This window comes from Crotalus tigris, unplaced genomic scaffold (genome assembly GCF_016545835.1).
Source record: "Crotalus tigris isolate CLP2741 ecotype Arizona unplaced genomic scaffold, ASM1654583v1 scf7180000024339.11422700, whole genome shotgun sequence".
NCBI lineage: Eukaryota > Metazoa > Chordata > Lepidosauria > Squamata > Viperidae > Crotalus > Crotalus tigris.
The window spans coordinates 4,615,267-4,630,977 of NW_024100509.1; the positions used below are offsets into that span (position 1 = coordinate 4,615,267).

General features: G+C 40.8%; 2 protein-coding genes across 3 annotated transcripts in view; both read left to right on the forward strand.

The window, feature by feature from the left end:
- Positions 1-233: 233 nt before the first annotated feature.
- The window catches only part of LOC120300181 (protocadherin alpha-5-like), a 33,391-nt gene continuing 17,913 nt past the window's right edge, over positions 234-15,711 (forward strand). The window contains exon 1 of one of the 2 annotated variants that reach the window (XM_039325836.1): positions 234-522. In XM_039325836.1, coding sequence (XP_039181770.1) covers positions 282-522 — 241 coding nt within the window. In that variant the 5' untranslated portion in view covers positions 234-281. Of the gene's footprint in view, positions 2,857-15,711 lie in introns of those variants that run through there. The other variant, XM_039325835.1, reaches the window with a different exon arrangement.
- LOC120300184 (protocadherin alpha-5-like) lies at positions 11,804-14,379 on the forward strand. Its single transcript, XM_039325839.1, has 2 exons — positions 11,804-13,880; positions 14,123-14,379. The coding sequence occupies exons 1-2, from the start codon at positions 12,039-12,041 to the stop codon at positions 14,228-14,230; spliced, it is 1,950 nt and encodes a 649-aa protein (XP_039181773.1). The 5' UTR covers positions 11,804-12,038; the 3' UTR covers positions 14,231-14,379.

The window sequence follows — 15,711 nt, forward strand, 5'->3', positions numbered from 1 at the left end:
GTCTGTTTCTCCATTTTGAAATTCAGACACAAGAGGTCACTGTTTCCTAAGGAAAATTTAAGTGAAACTGCAAATCCAGAGCCCCTCCCTTAAAGGGACCAACATTCTTGCCAGCCAGTTCCAAAGCAGGAACATCAAAAAACAAAGAAAGCTCAACAAGATCCAACCTATGAAAGCATTGCCAGTATGGCTGGGCTACGTGGGCTCCGCTCCTGACCCCGTGAAGGCAAGATATTTAGAGAAAAAGAGAAGGGCTTGAGGGTACTGTGCCTGTGTCTGCGATGCTTACCTGGCCGAAGGGGCTGCTGCAGCTGCTTCTGCTCCAGACCGCCTGGAAAATGGGGAGCGGCCAGCTCCATTATTCTGTGCTGGAGGAATCCCAGCACGGCACCTTTGTGGGCCGCATCGCCCAGGATCTGGGGTTGGAGGTGAGCGAGCTGGTGCCTCGGATGTTCCGGATGCTGTCCAAAGGAGAGAAGGACTATTTTGAGGTAAACCTGCAGAATGGGATCTTGTTTGTAAATTCCCGGATAGACAGGGAGGAGCTGTGTGCCAAGACTGCAGACTGTGTCCTTCATCTGGAGGTGATTGTGGAGGAACCTCTGAGGTTCTTCCATGTGGAGGTGGAAGTCAAAGACATGAATGACAATGCTCCCGTCTTCTCTGCCAGGGAACAGATCCTGAGCATAGCAGAACTCATAACCTCTGACACCCAGTTCCTATTAGAAGGAGCATCTGATGCAGATATTGGTACCAATGCGCTGTTAACCTACAAGCTCAGCATGAATAACCATTTTGTTCTTGATTCAGGAAGTGATGAAGATGAGAGCAACTCTGTACTACTTGAACTGAAGATTCCACTTGACAGGGAGGAGAGCCCTGTGCATCATTTAGTACTGACAGCCACTGATGGGGGTGAACCAAAACTCACAGGAACTGTTCAGCTGGTCATCAATGTGCTGGATGTTAATGACAACCCTCCTGTATTTAACCAATCTGTTTATAGGGTAAAGTTGCTAGAAAATACTCCTAGTGGGTCATTAGTTATTACTCTGAATGCTACAGACTTAGATGAAGGGATAAATAGAGAAATTATTTATTTTTTTAGTAATAGCCTACCTCTACACGTCACAAAGATATTTAGTATAATTTCTGATACTGGGGAAATTAGAGTAATTGGAAAATTGGATTATGAAGACATTAATTTTTATGATCTTCAAATTATTGCAGAAGATAGAGGGAATTTTCCACTGTCAGGGCACTGTAAAGTTCTTCTTGAAATACTGGATACAAATGACAATATTCCTGAAATATCAGTGAATTCCCTTTCAATACCTGTTGTTGAAAACTCACCTTCAGGGAGTGTAGTGGCAATACTCAGTGTTTCAGACAAGGATTCTGGCACCAATGGACAAATCAATTGTTTCCTCTTTCCCCCTGGAGTACCCTTCAAACTCGAATCCACATTCAAGAACTACTACTCCCTGATTGTTGGTGCAGTCCTAGATCGAGAGCAGGTGGCTGAGTACAGGATGGTTGTGACAGTGGAAGATCAAGGTGTTCCAGCCCTGTCTTCTAGCATCAGCCTCTTAGTGCCTATCAGTGACATAAATGATAATGCTCCAGCTTTCACACAGCCCTCCTACACAGTCTTTGTGAAGGAGAACAATCCCCCTGGTGCTCACATCTTCACAGTATCTGCCTTGGACCCAGACGTAGCTGAGAATGCCCTGATCACCTATTGGATAGACGAGAAGCTGTGGCCATTGTTAAGCTACATCTCTATACATTCGGAGAATGGAAAGCTCTATGCTCTGCAGTCCTTGGACTATGAGGAGTTGAAATTGCTGGAGTTCCAGGTGAGAGCCAAGGATGCTGGAATGCCCTCCTTGTGTGGCAATGCGACTGTTCAGATCTTTGTGCTGGACGAGAACGACAACGCACCTGCCGTGTCAGGATCATCAGAAGAGAACCTGATTCTTCTAGTGGTCCCCGTGATGCCTGGGCATATTGTAGGCAAGATTCATGCCTTTGATGCAGATTCTGGCTACAATGCATGGCTCAGGTACGAATTGATTGAAGAAAGCAGTGTTACATGGTCTGTGGGCCAGTATAGCGGTGAGGTGAGTACCAAATATCCTCTGGAGGAGTCAGAAGGAGGCAAAATCCAGAGTGTTCTGGTTCTTGTGAAGGACCATGGGAAGCCTCAACTCTCAGCCACAGCCACCCTAAGTATGTCACTGGTGACAAGTGGTCAGACAATCAAAACGGATATTAATCTTCGAAGGTCAGGGGAGACCTTCATGCCCCTGGTGGACTCGATCAACATCTATCTGATCATTGCCATCTGCTCTGTTTCCAGCCTCTTCTTGCTGGCCATTCTCATCTACGTGGCCCTGCGATGCCACTGCAAGGCAAAGGAATCCATGGTTTATGGCCCTGGCATGGCCACCCTGGTCTGTGCCAGTGAAGTGGGCAGCTGGTCCTATTCCAATCGCCACAGCCACATCCTGGCAGGGGTGAGCGCAGAGGCTGGTGCCAAGAGTGACCTTATGATTTTCAGTCCCAACATTCCCGTTTTTGCAAATAATGGGGAACATAAGAATGAAGCAGAAAGGCCCCCAAATTCATCTAATGAGGTAAGTTGTGCTGTTTATGGAATCCTTGACATTCGGACAACATTAGATTAATGTGGTATCTGGGTAGGATCAGTTAATACAATACTGATTTTTAAATTATATATCAGATTTAATTTGACAGTTCTGTAAGTAAATACATAGCTCTCTTTCTGGTTTATAAGTTTTAGCTAAGTGAACAAATTCATTTTCTAATAATTTTCTATTTCTAAGAATTGTTTTTTAATGGAAATAGCTACTGGAATATACACTTTGCAGTTGTATTAATAGCCTGGAACTTTTTACCTAAGAAAATAATGATAAATATAGTCTTCATATATTCTGCTTTACTTTTTAATTCCAATACTAAAGAGGTGATATATTTAAAGTATTTAACTACATTCATTAAACATTTAACAAATCTGTGTTATCCCTTCTTCTTATCATATATCCCTTTCATTTTGAATGGGAACAAGAAATGGAACACTGATACAAGCATAAAGTAGGTTTCCAGTCTTGATAATAAGCAAATAGCCCTGATAATATATTATTCTGTTTATATTTTATTTTGTATACAAGTAGAAAATTGGTAATGATTCTTGTTGATAGTTTCATCCTTTAACCAGTCCAGAATGGATTTTCAAGCTGATGCCTCTTTTAGGAACAATATTTAAGGCTGATCGACTGCAAATTTATTAAACATCATTTAACAGCTTGATATACAGAAGTATTAATGCATACATTTGTTGGAATTTTAAATCTTTTTTTGTTATCTTGAAAACAGATTTATAATATTTTAAGTACTTGGAGAGGACTAATATATCATCATCATCATCATCATCATCATTATTATTATGGATCATCGCACAGTCAGCCAGATGTTCAGACTGGATTTGGCGTTTTGTCTACCTATCGAGTCCTTACCAAGGACCTGGGATAGGCAGATGTGGATGTTTAATGGTATTACAGATATCGTCACAGGATGGAAGCAGTTCCTAGTAAGGCTGCCCTTTGCAATTGACTAATCGTGAATTTGTCAATGCCAATGGTGTTCAAGTGGTGCTCCAGTTGTTTTGGGATTGCACCCAAGGTGCCTATTACTATTGGTACTACCCTTGCTTGCTTTTGCCATAGTCTTTCTATTTCTATTTGTAGGTCTTTGTATTTTATTATCTTCTCCAGTTCTTTCTCTTCTATTCTGCTGTCTCCAGACACTGCCACGTCCACTATCCAGACTTTCTTGTCTTTCTTATCGACAATTGTTAAGTCTGGGGTGTTATGTTGCAGGTGCTTGTCTGTCTGAATTCTGAAGTCTCAGAGCACTTTAATTTTATCATTTTCTATGACTTTCTCTATTTTATGATCCCACCAGTTCTTGTTTACAGGCAAATGATATTTCTTGTATAATAATAATAATAATAATAATAATAATAATAATAATAATAATAATTAGTATATCAGGAAGGCTTACTAACTACTGGAGAGACCAAACTGGCCTACAAGAAAGACCAAATGAAGAACAGAATAGAGGCATGGGAAGACAAAGCACTACATGGCCAATACATGAAAAAAATAGCTGGGAAAGCAGATAATAATAAAACCTGGCAATGGCTAAGAGCAGGAAAATTGAAGAAAGAGACCGAGGGACTAATTCTGGCTGCACAAGACCAAGCCTTAAGGACAAATGCATACAAAGTCAAAATTGAGAAGACAGCAACAGACAGTAAGTGCCGCCTATGCAAAGAAGCTGAAGAAACAGTGGACCACTTGGTAAGCTGTTGCAAGAAGATTGCACAGACTGATTACAAGCAGCGGCATGATAAAGTAGCAACAATGGTGCATTGGAAGATCTGCAAAAAATATCATTTGCCTGTAAGCAAAACTGGTGGGATCATAAAATAGAGAAAGTCATAGAAAATGATAAAATTAAACTGCTCTGGGACTTCAGAATTCAAACAGACAAGCACCTGCAACATAACACCCCAGACTTAACAATTGTCGATAAGAAAGACAAAAAAGTCTGGATAGTGGACGTGGCAGTGCCTGGAGATAGCAGAATAGAAGAGAAAGAACTGGAGAAGATAACAAAATACAATGACCTACAAATAGAAATAGAAAGACTGTGGCAAAAGCAAGCAAGGGTAGTACCAATAGTCATAGGCTCCTTGGGTGCAATCCCAAATCAACTGGAGCACCACTTGAACACCATTGGCATTGACAAATTCGCTATTAGTCAATTGCAAAAGGCGGCCTTATTAGGAACTGCTTCCATCCTGCGACGATATCTGTAATACCAGCAAACATCCACATCTGCCTATCCCAGGTCCTGGGTAAGGACTCGATAGGTAGACAAAATGCCAAATCCAGTCTGAACATCTGGCTGACTGTGCGATGATCGATAATAATAATAATAGAGTTGGAAGGGACCTTGGAGGTCTTCTAGTCCAACCCCCTGCTCAGGCAGGAAACCCTATACCATTTCAGACAAATGATTGTCTAGTCTCTTCTTAAAAACTTCCAGTGTTGGAGCATTCACAGCTTGTGGAGGCAGGTTGTTCCACTGATTAATTGTTCTAATTATATTTGATGATTATGCTGTTATAATCCCTTGAATAAAAATCATCAAGGGATCACTTTACAATATACTTTAACTTAGGCATTTACTACTTTAAATGGCTTTTTAAATCTTGAACACACATGATGTTGACTGTTGAATCATAATGCTGTTGCCATTTCTGAATTACCACATTTTTTTTGATGTGTTGAAGAAATCAGTAGAAATTTATTTGGCAAGATCCCTCTCAACTGCTATATTTTTTCTATTAATATCTGAGCATGTTTTCAATGTAGTATGGCCTTATTCTGCTAAAAGAAAAACTCAATATAACATCTAGCTCAAATCCAGTTATCCAGGTGAATAGATGAGGGTAGTGGAGAAGGAAAAATATAGCAATGTTCAAAACATTAGAATTTGAGTAACTAATAGTGTGAAGATTTTAGTAAACTTTCCCATCTTTTCATGTTAAAGATGTGAGGAACTCTCAGCAATGAGCATGCTGGCAACAGAGGTTAAAGTCCGTATGCTTAGAATTTTCTGAGATTGAAAAAGATTACACTGGAATAGCTCATAATCAATCAATGTATAAAAATAAGCATGGACCTTTCAATAAGAAGCTTAATTTTTAATCAGATTATTTCCTTGGTAGATTGGTAGGAATAGTTAGACTCTCTCAAACAGAGGTAAATACATGGATATGTCAATGGAGTTTTCTTAGAAGCATTGCAGAAGTGTTTTGCCACTGCCTTCTTCTAAGATCATTTTTCAATATTCCTATCAAGCCTCCAACACTGAGATGACCTGGTGGTTTCCATCCAAGTACTCCCCTGATCCAAGCCTGCTTTACTGACCAATATTTGGAAGTAGATAGTAGGATTCCAGGATTTACATAGCTGAAAATGTTTCCTTTAAAAATTGCTTTAGGAATCAGAAATAAAGAGAAAAAGAAGTACAGAAAAGAAAAAGGAAAAAGAAAAAAGGAAAAAAGGAAATGCTTATGCTTCAAGACTGGGACTCCACAGTCAGAAATTGTAAGAAGAAAAACATGGTTGGACTCAGTGGCCTAGTAAACAGAAATGAAGCAGAAGAACACCTTATAATTGTCTGTCAACTCTTCATTGCTAATACTTTCAGCAATCAAAACAATGTATATTTACATAGACATCACCAAATGGAGCACATAGACATCAAAGTGATGATATTATTGGTACAAGGAGGCGAAGAATTCAAAATAACCAAGATTTAGCCAGAAGCTGACTATGGAACCGATCATGAAGTCCTCATGTGCAAGTTCCAAATCAAGCTAAAGTGGAAGAAGAAAGCCCAAAGTTTCCATTATATGATCTTGAACTTATACCCACCATTTTTAATGAAAACATCAGAAATTGCTTTGAATTTCTTTGTTTTCTTGGCAGCCTTGGCTTTGCTTGTTTTCTTGGCTATCTGAAGTATTTACAAGAGCATTCTCCAACACCAGTGGTCAAAAGTGCCAATCTACTTTCTTCTTTATTAAAGTCCAATTTTTGCTTCCATATAATCATACAGGGAAAATCAAGGACACACCAAACATTGGAGCATCTTTTCCAAGACCTTCGTTGCTTCCCTATCAAGTGGTGGTCTGTAACATATTTCTAGCCTGTGGATTCCTTTATTTGATCCTAAATGGCAGAAGCTATGTATCAATTCAGTATTTAACTGTCAATTGTAATGCTAGTTGCTGTACTTGTCATTAGTTTGATCCTTTTCATATTTAGTCACATATTTTTCACTGTGTTCCTTGACTTAATGAACTTTCAGCCATCAGAGTAGAGTCACCCTTCTTCCTTCTCTCTTTGATCAGTTTCCAACCATTGTTTCTTGTCCTGCCCTCTGCTGCTTTGGTGAACAGCATGACCTCCTCTTCTTTGTGGCAGCCCTTCAAATACTGAAATACTGCTATCATGTCTTCCTTATTTCTTCTTTTCTTTAGACTAGCCAAAGCCAAGTCCTGCAGCTGTTCTTCGTATGTTTTAGTATCCAGGCCTTTGAACAGGGAGAAAGCAGAGCTGCTTAACTTATACTTTGCATCAGTCTTCACACAAAAAGAAACTACAGCCCATCATACCCCCCCCCCCAAAAAAAAACACCCACTGCAAAAGACAAACTAGAAACAAAAATTAAAATAAGCAAGAAAATGGTAAGAGAACATCTATCCGACCTTGACGAATATAAATCACCGGGACCTGACAGATTACATTCCAGAGTTCTGAAGGAGCTTGCAAATGTTATCTCAGAACCATTGCACCACATCTTTCATAAATCCTGGCGCACCGGGGAAGTACCTGAGGATTGGAAAAGGGAAAAAAAATGGACCCAGAAACTACAGACCAATCAGTTTAACATCAATACCTGGGAAGATCCTAGAAAAGATAATTAAAAAACAGATCTGCGAACAACTAGAAGCAAACAAAGTTATAACTAGTAGCCAGCATGGGTTTGTTAAAAACAGATCATGCCAAACCAATCTTATTTCATTCTTTAAGAAAGTGACTAAACTAGTAGATCAGAGAAACGCTGTGGACATACTTAGATTTCAATAAGGCATTTGATAAAGTAGACCATAACCTACTCCTTGGTAAGCTAGAAAAAGGTGGAATAGACAACATCACCAGCAGATAGATCTGTAGCTGGCTGGCAAACCATACTCAACGAGTAGTTCTCAATGGCACTACATCCACTTGGAGAGAATTAAGCAGTGGGGTATCACAAGGTTCCGTCTTAGGCCCAGTACTCTTCAATATCTTCATCAATGACTTAGATGAGGGAATTGAAGGGGAACTCATCAAATTTGCAGATGATACCAAACTGGCAGGAGTATCCAACACCCCAGAAGAAAAACTCAGGATCCAAAAAGATCTTGACAAACGTGAACAATGGGCTCTATCCAACAAAATGAGTTTCAATGTGGAGAAAAGCAAAGTTTTACATTTAGGCAGGAAAAATCTAAGGTACAAGTATAGATTGGGCGAGACCTGGTTTAAAAACAGTAACTGTGAAAGGGATGATCACTTGACTATGAGCCAGCAGTGTGCAGCAGCAGCCAAAAAAGCTAATACAATCCTGGGTTGTATAAACAGAGGCATAGAATCAAGATCACGCAAAGTATTAGTATCGCTTTATAAAACCATAGTATTCCACCTGGAATACTGCAGCCAAATTTGATCGCCATATCACAAAAAAGATGTTGAGAGTTTGGAAAAAAAAATCAGCTTTATGTCTAGTTCCCTCCTCCACCTTTCACGGGTTTCATCCCACTAGGTTTCTGTAATGCCAGCTATGTAATTCCTTCTCACCTCATGTACTATTGCCTTCTAGTTCATCCTATTTTGTTTCTCCAAGCTGTATAGCTATTTAAGACCCTCATGCCCTCCGCTTATGAGTGAATCTCCAAGCCTTGTTTGAGTTTTTTGCCTCATCATCCCTACCTCATTGTATTGATTTGCTTGGTTTTGTGATTGGTTTTTCTTTCTGGACCTTCATTGATTTGGGGATCCCCCTCATGGAAATTCCCTCCTGATGAGTTGAGCCACCTTCCCCCCTCAATTTTAGTTTAAAGCCCTCCTGATGAGTTGAGCCAGTCTTTTTCTGAATACATTTTCCTTGTTTTTGTGAGGTGCAGCCCATCCCTTGCCAAGAGTTCTTCATGCAGGAAATGCAGTCAATGATCCAGGATACCAAAGTTTTCTTGGCAACACCAACCTTTTAGCCAATGGTTTATTTCTAGAATTCTTTTTTCCCTCGGTGGGTGTTGGCCTTTCGTTGGGAGTACTGATGAGAACACTATTTGTGCTCCTAGCTTCTTAACTTTATTGCCTAATTGTTTATAATCTCTCACTATTGTACTCAGGTTCTTTGTTGTGTCATTCATCCCAATGTGGAGGAGAAGGAAAGGATAGTAATCTGTAGGCCTAATTATTTTGGTTAGGTTCTCAGCCACATGTTTGATTTTTGCTCCAGGGAAACATACCTCCCTGGATTGTTCTGCAGGTGCATGATTCTGTTCCTTTGAGAACAGAATCTCCTTTTACCAACACTCGCTTTCCTTTGGGGGGGGGGGCTGCAGTCTGGGGTGCTTTTCTCAGGTGTGTTTATCTCAAGTATGTTTGTTGATGTGACTTTTTAAGGAATATTTGAATTGACTTTTTAGAGGATATTTGAAGTTGTTTCTTTGTTAGGTGTCTGCATGTTTTCTTTGAGGGGGAATTTGTGGGTCTTCATGTTTCCATTTAAGGGGAGAAATTGATTGCTCAGTTTTAATGGGGCTGCTTCTGGTTGGTTTGATTGGCCAGAAGGGGTTTGTTAGTTGTATGCTGCTTCTTTCTTTGAGTATTGTGTTTCCTCCTATGTGTGACATACCCCCATTTGTCTTCCTTCAAGAGTTTATCAAATCCTCTGGGAGTTATTTGTTCATTATTTGATTTGGTTTGGGTAGAGCTTTCTTTTGTACGTTGGCGTTTGGCTAGAGTTGCTTCTAAGTTCCTTACTTTTTCCTGTAGTAGTTCACATAGTTTACATCTAATGCATGTATAGTCTGGGTGTTCTTTGGGCATAAGCACATACATGGAATATGTAGTGCATACCACCTGTTCCATGAGTTTGTTGTTTGAAAATCCCTCTTTTTGGTTGGTGATGTACTTTGCTGTTAGCCTTGTTTCTAGCTTCTCTGTTCAGCCAGGTTCTCTCGAGCTGCCAGTCGGGTCCTCCGCTGCTCTGCTGCCTTGCTGCCGCCTGCAGGCCTCCCAGTCTGCTGCCACTGCTCGCCACCTCTGCACTGCCCACAACCACCTCTCCATCCATTGCTCCCTGCTGCAGCCGCCCGCTGCCTCTGCGCTGCCCCCAGCTGCCTCTCTGTCTTTGCTTTCCACTGCCTCCACCCACTGCTTCTGCACTGCCCCCAGCTGCCTCACCAGCCTGCAGCTCTGCGTTGCCACCGCCTTTGCGCTGCCCCCAGCCGCTTCACTGTTCCGCTGTTCTGTGCTGCCGCCGGCAACCTTCTCGCCACCGCTCGAGCTGCTGGTGCACCGGTCTCCACTTTGTTGGGCTGGGCTGGGTTGCTGGGCCTCCGTTGGCCTAGAAGTCCTCCGACATCCCCTTTATGATCCTGTGCGGCTGCTCTATCGGATGGCAGGGCACTCCAAATCCTCCTCAATGGCCTCCGGTCTCTTGGGTAGGCCTCTCAAGTGCATCTGGGCCCCTCTCAGCAGGCAAGTTTGCCATAGGCCACCACTCTTGTTGGTGTCTTCCTTGTAACTCCTTGAATCTTTCCTCTTCTTTTCTCTTCTCCAGTCTTTTTTCCCCTCAATGACCTATCTTTCCTTTTCAACCTCTCCTCCTACCATTTTGTCTTAATTTAATAGTCACTTTTCTCCCTGCGATGTAACCATGCTTCCTCTTTTGCCGCCATCTTGATATTTCCTAATGAAAAGTGGTTTACTTTTATTTAACAAAATAAAACTTCAGAAGAACTTGCAACCATAAAAACTTAACAATTGCAGAATGAAAAAACAAAAAGAAAAATGCATAGAGGTACACATGCATAACAATATACATATTTTTATATGAGTGAACAATGGGAACTTCAAAACAGTCTTTGAAATGGGATTCATTAGTTTATTTAATCCTGATCCTGAGGCCCCTTGTGCTGACCCCCCTCTCACTTCCTAGAGCTGACTTTAGAAATTCCAGACTGGATTGACAAGAGAGCTGGATTGGTGCTTTCAAGACAATGGCCACCACAGGCCATTCTTCTGCTTGTTGGCTTTCTCAGTCATGGAGACAGGCAAATGTTGCTTGCTAGCCCCCATGTGTGTAGGTCTCCCAGTATCTTTCTTTTAACTTTATGGATAGTTCCCTCTTAACTAGTTCCCATTCTTTTCCTTTGCATTCATAGATATGTGCACCTATGGATACCTTCACAGTCCATTCCATGTTCCCTCCTTTGATGCTAATTTCTTTTTATTAAATTTCCCCCCTCCCCCTTTTATTGCAACATCATTACTTCGATGCAGAAATGATTATATTAAAGGAAACAGATTGTTCCTTCATTGCTACATGTCACCGCAAGACCATGAAAACTTTGAAGCAAGGAAAAAAACCTGATGATTAAACTTCACTAAAACAAAATGGCATTTACTGAAATCTTATAGCTTTATTCCATTATGTTGCAACCGAAACATTTTTTTTAAATAAAGAAAAGGGAAACTTTCCTTATTGTGCAAAACTCTGTATTGATTGTAGAGTGGGAAAACAAGGGAAATGTTGAACCCATTTGGGATATAAAGTGTGGGCATTGGGAAATTTAACAATTGACTGTAAGGGCAAGCTTCTAGAATCTAGAGAATGTGGGGAAAAGGGAAGGAGGAATATTCATTGATTTAATCAGCCATTTTTACATCAACCACTTATTTGTGCAGGGAAGGATAGCATGAGATGCAAACAATCACACACCCCATTGCTAGGAATCGAAATAAAAGTACCTATCCATAAAAAAGGAAACAAATTAATGTAACATGTAGGTATAGAAAAAAAGAAGTCTTTTTTCACAATGGAAATATTTTGAATTATAATCACAAGAGGTCGCTGTTTCCTAAGGAAAGCCTCTAAGTGAAACTGAAAATGCAGAGCCCCTCCCTTAAAGGGACCGACATTCCTGCCGGCCAGATCCACAAGGGAAATATCGAACAACAGAGAAATCTCAACAAGCCAAGATCCAACCTATGAAAGCTTGCCAGTATGGCTGGGCTACGTGGGCTCCGCTCCTGACCCCTTGAAGGCAAGGTATTTAGAGAAAAAGAGAAGAGCTTGCGGGTGCTGTGCCTGTGTCTGCGATGCTTACCTGGCCGACGGGGCTGCTGCAGCTGCTTCTGCTCCAGACCGCCTGGAAAATGGGGAGCGGCCAGCTCCATTATTCTGTGCTGGAGGAATCCCAGCACGGCACCTTTGTGGGCCGCATCGCCCAGGATCTGGGGTTGGAGGTGAGCGAGCTGGTGCCTCGGATGTTCCGGATGCTGTCCAAAGGAGAGAAGGACTATTTTGAGGTAAACCTGCAGAATGGGATCTTGTTTGTAAATTCCCGGATAGACAGGGAGGAGCTGTGTGCCAAGACTGCAGACTGTGTCCTTCATCTGGAGGTGATTGTGGAGAAACCTCTGAGGTTCTTCCATGTGGAGGTGGAAGTCAAAGACATGAATGACAATGCTCCCGTCTTCTCTGCCAGAGAACAGATCCTGAGCATAGCAGAACTCATAACCTCTGGCACCCAGTTCCTATTAGAAGGAGCATCTGATGCAGATATTGGTACCAATGCGCTGTTAACCTACAAGCTCAGCATGAATAACCATTTTGTTCTTGATTCAGGAAGTGATGAAGATGAGAGCAACTCTGTACTACTTGAACTGAAGATTCCACTTGACAGGGAGGAGAGCCCTGTGCATCATTTAGTACTGACAGCCACTGATGGGGGTGAACCAAAACTCACAGGAACTGTTCAGCTGGTCATCAATGTGCTGGATGGAAATGATAACCCTCCTACATTTGATCAATCGCTTTACAGGATAAAATTGCTAGAAAATACAGCTAGTGGATCATTAGTTATTATTCTGAATGCTACAGACTTAGATGAAGGGATTAATAGTGAAATTTGTTATTTTTTCAGTAATAAAGTACCTCTACATTTTAAAAATACATTTGATATTAATTCTGATACTGGGGAAATCTCGGTGATTGGAAAATTGGATTATGAAGACACAAATTTCTATGAACTTCATATTGTTGCAGAAGATAAAGGCAGTCCTCCATTGTCCAAACAATGTAAACTTCTCATTGACATATTGGACATAAATGACAATATTCCTGAAGTATCTGTCAATTCCTTATTTGTGCCATTACCAGAAGATTCCACACCAGGGACTGTAGTAGCCATCATCAGTGCTTTAGACAAGGATCCTGGTACCAATGGACAAGTAAGATGTTTTTTATGGCCCACTGGAGTACCCTTCAAACTCGAGTCCACATTCAAGAACTACTACTCCCTGATTGTTGGTGCAGTCTTAGATCAAGAGCAGGTGGCTGAGTACAGGATGGTTGTGACAGTGGAAGATCAGGGTGTTCCACCCCTGTCTTCTAGCATCAGCCTCTTAGTGCCTATCAGTGACATAAATGATAATGCTCCAACTTTCTCACAGCCCTCCTACACAGTCTTTGTGAAGGAGAACAATCCCCCTGGTGCTCACATCTTCACAGTATCTGCCTTGGACCCAGACGTAGCTGAGAATGCCCTGATCACCTATTGGATAGACGAGAAGCTGTGGCCATTGTCAAGCTACATCTCTGTACATTCGGAGAGTGGAAAGCTCTATGCTATGCAATCATTGGACTATGAGGAGTTGAAACTGCTGGAGTTTCAGGTGAGAGCCAAGGATGCTGGAATGCCCTCATTGTGTGGCAATGCAACTGTTCAGGTCTTTGTGCTGGATGAGAACGACAATGCACCTGCCATATCAGGATCATCAGAAGAGAACCTGATTCTTCTAGTGGTCCCCATGATGCCTGGGCATATTGTAGGCAAGATCCATGCCTTGGATGCGGATTCTGGCTACAATGCGTGGCTCAGGTACGAACTGGTTGAAGAAAGCAGTGGTTCATGGTCTGTGGGCCAATACAGTGGTGAGGTGAGTACCAAATATTCTCTGGATGAATCAGAAAAAGGCAGCAAAATCCAGAATGTGTTGATTGTGGTGAAGGATCATGGGAAGCCTCCACTTTCATCTACAGCTACTTTGAGTGTGTCACTGGTGAAAAATGCCCAGACCATCCTAACAGAAATTCACCTCCCCAAGACAGGGAAGAGCTTTGTGCCCCTGGTGGACTCGATCAACATCTATCTGATCATTGCCATCTGCTCTGTTTCCAGCCTCTTCTTGCTGGCCACTCTCATCTACATGGCCCTGCGATGCCACTGCAAGGCAAAGGAATCCATGGTTTATGGCCCTGGCATGGCCACCCTGGTCTGTGCCAGTGAAGTGGGCAGCTGGTCCTATTCCAATCGCCACAGCCACATCCTGGCAGGGGTGAGTGCAGAAGCTGGTGCCAAAAGCGACCTTATGATTTTCAGTCCCAACATTCCCATTTTTGCAAATAATGGGGAACTTAGGAATGGGACAGAATTGCTCCCAGATTCAGCTAAAGAGGTGAGTTGTGTTCTTTTTGGAGTCCTTGACATAAAGTCAACACCCTATATTTGTGTTTCTATTTTAGGGTTGATCTCAATACAAAATATGGTTTCAACTGAAGTGTTAAATTTAAAATAATAGTCTTGGCAATGAACCTCTTTGTTAATCAGCTGATTTAAAAGTCGTTTATTCTAAGAAATTTTGGAATATAAGTGGCTACTGAGGTACATGTTAAATTTGTAGTTTATTTAATAGTTTTCAAAGTTATTTCTCCAATAGAAAAATAAGTAAACTTACTACCATTATTTTACTTAATATGGCATCTCTCCATCAAAAGTGACTCTGGGTATTTATTATGTTTTGCATTTTTTTTTGTTCATGATTCTACTAAACAAATGAAACATTAAAATAATTTTGCTTTTGTGAATAATTTTATTCTTTAATGAATAAAGTATGGATTCTCAGTCTGATGGGTTTTTTTTAATAATATTTATGGCTGATGCATGCATTCCAAACTTTTAAAAGAACACTGCTTGTGAATATCTTAGCAACTGGAAGGAATTAATAAATTAATAAACAATATAATTTGAAAAGAAGCAAAGCAGAAAAATGTTTTTGCTACATGTAGTTATTTTATCTGGTATCTATATCCTATTATTAGAAATCATTAAATTAAGCATAATTTTATAATTTTATTTTTATTGATAAATTCTTCATATTGAATAGATTCTCAATTTGATTTCTCTTCTCAAACCAGTGTTCATGCTGTGTATATGGATTTAAGGTTTATTTAAGATTATTTGGACTTCCTTAAGTTTGCTCTTAGACTTTCTAAAGTTTTTCATATGTTGTTGATACTCAAAGTTGTTGGATTCAATATTCTAAATATGGTCTTACCAAGGCATTATAAAGTGGTAGTAACACTTCATGTGATCTATCCCTCTGTTAATGCAACTTAAGCCTGCATTGGCTTTTTTGGCAGCTGCAGCACACTGCTGGCTTATATTTAAGTGGTTGTCCACTATGACTCCTAGATTCCTCTCACAGTTACTGCTATTGAGCAAGGTACCACTTTCTATACCTATGCATTTGATTTTTCTTGCCTAAGTAGAAAACCTTACTTTTCTCACCATTGAATTTCATTTTGCTGGATAGGATCCAGTATTCAAGTCTGTCAAGATCCTTCTGCAGTGTCTGTGCAACTGGGAAAAAAAAACATTGCTAGTAATTGACTTACCTTCTATGTTGATGGAGGGGGGATACAATAGTATTTCTTTATGCAGGACATTTCTGCAGCTATTCCAGTACTGCAAGTAAAATCATCAGTATA

What these genes read in the sequence shown, in the direction of transcription:
- LOC120300184 (XM_039325839.1), top strand. Translation starts at nt 12,039, where the DNA reads ATGCTTACCTGGCCGACGGGGCTGCTGCAGCTGCTTCTGCTCCAGACC. An exon ending in TGGGCCAATACAGTGGTGAG is followed by an intron (nt 13,881 to 14,122) that starts GTGAGTACCAAA and finishes CTCTGTTTCCAG; the next exon opens with CCTCTTCTTGCTGGCCACTC.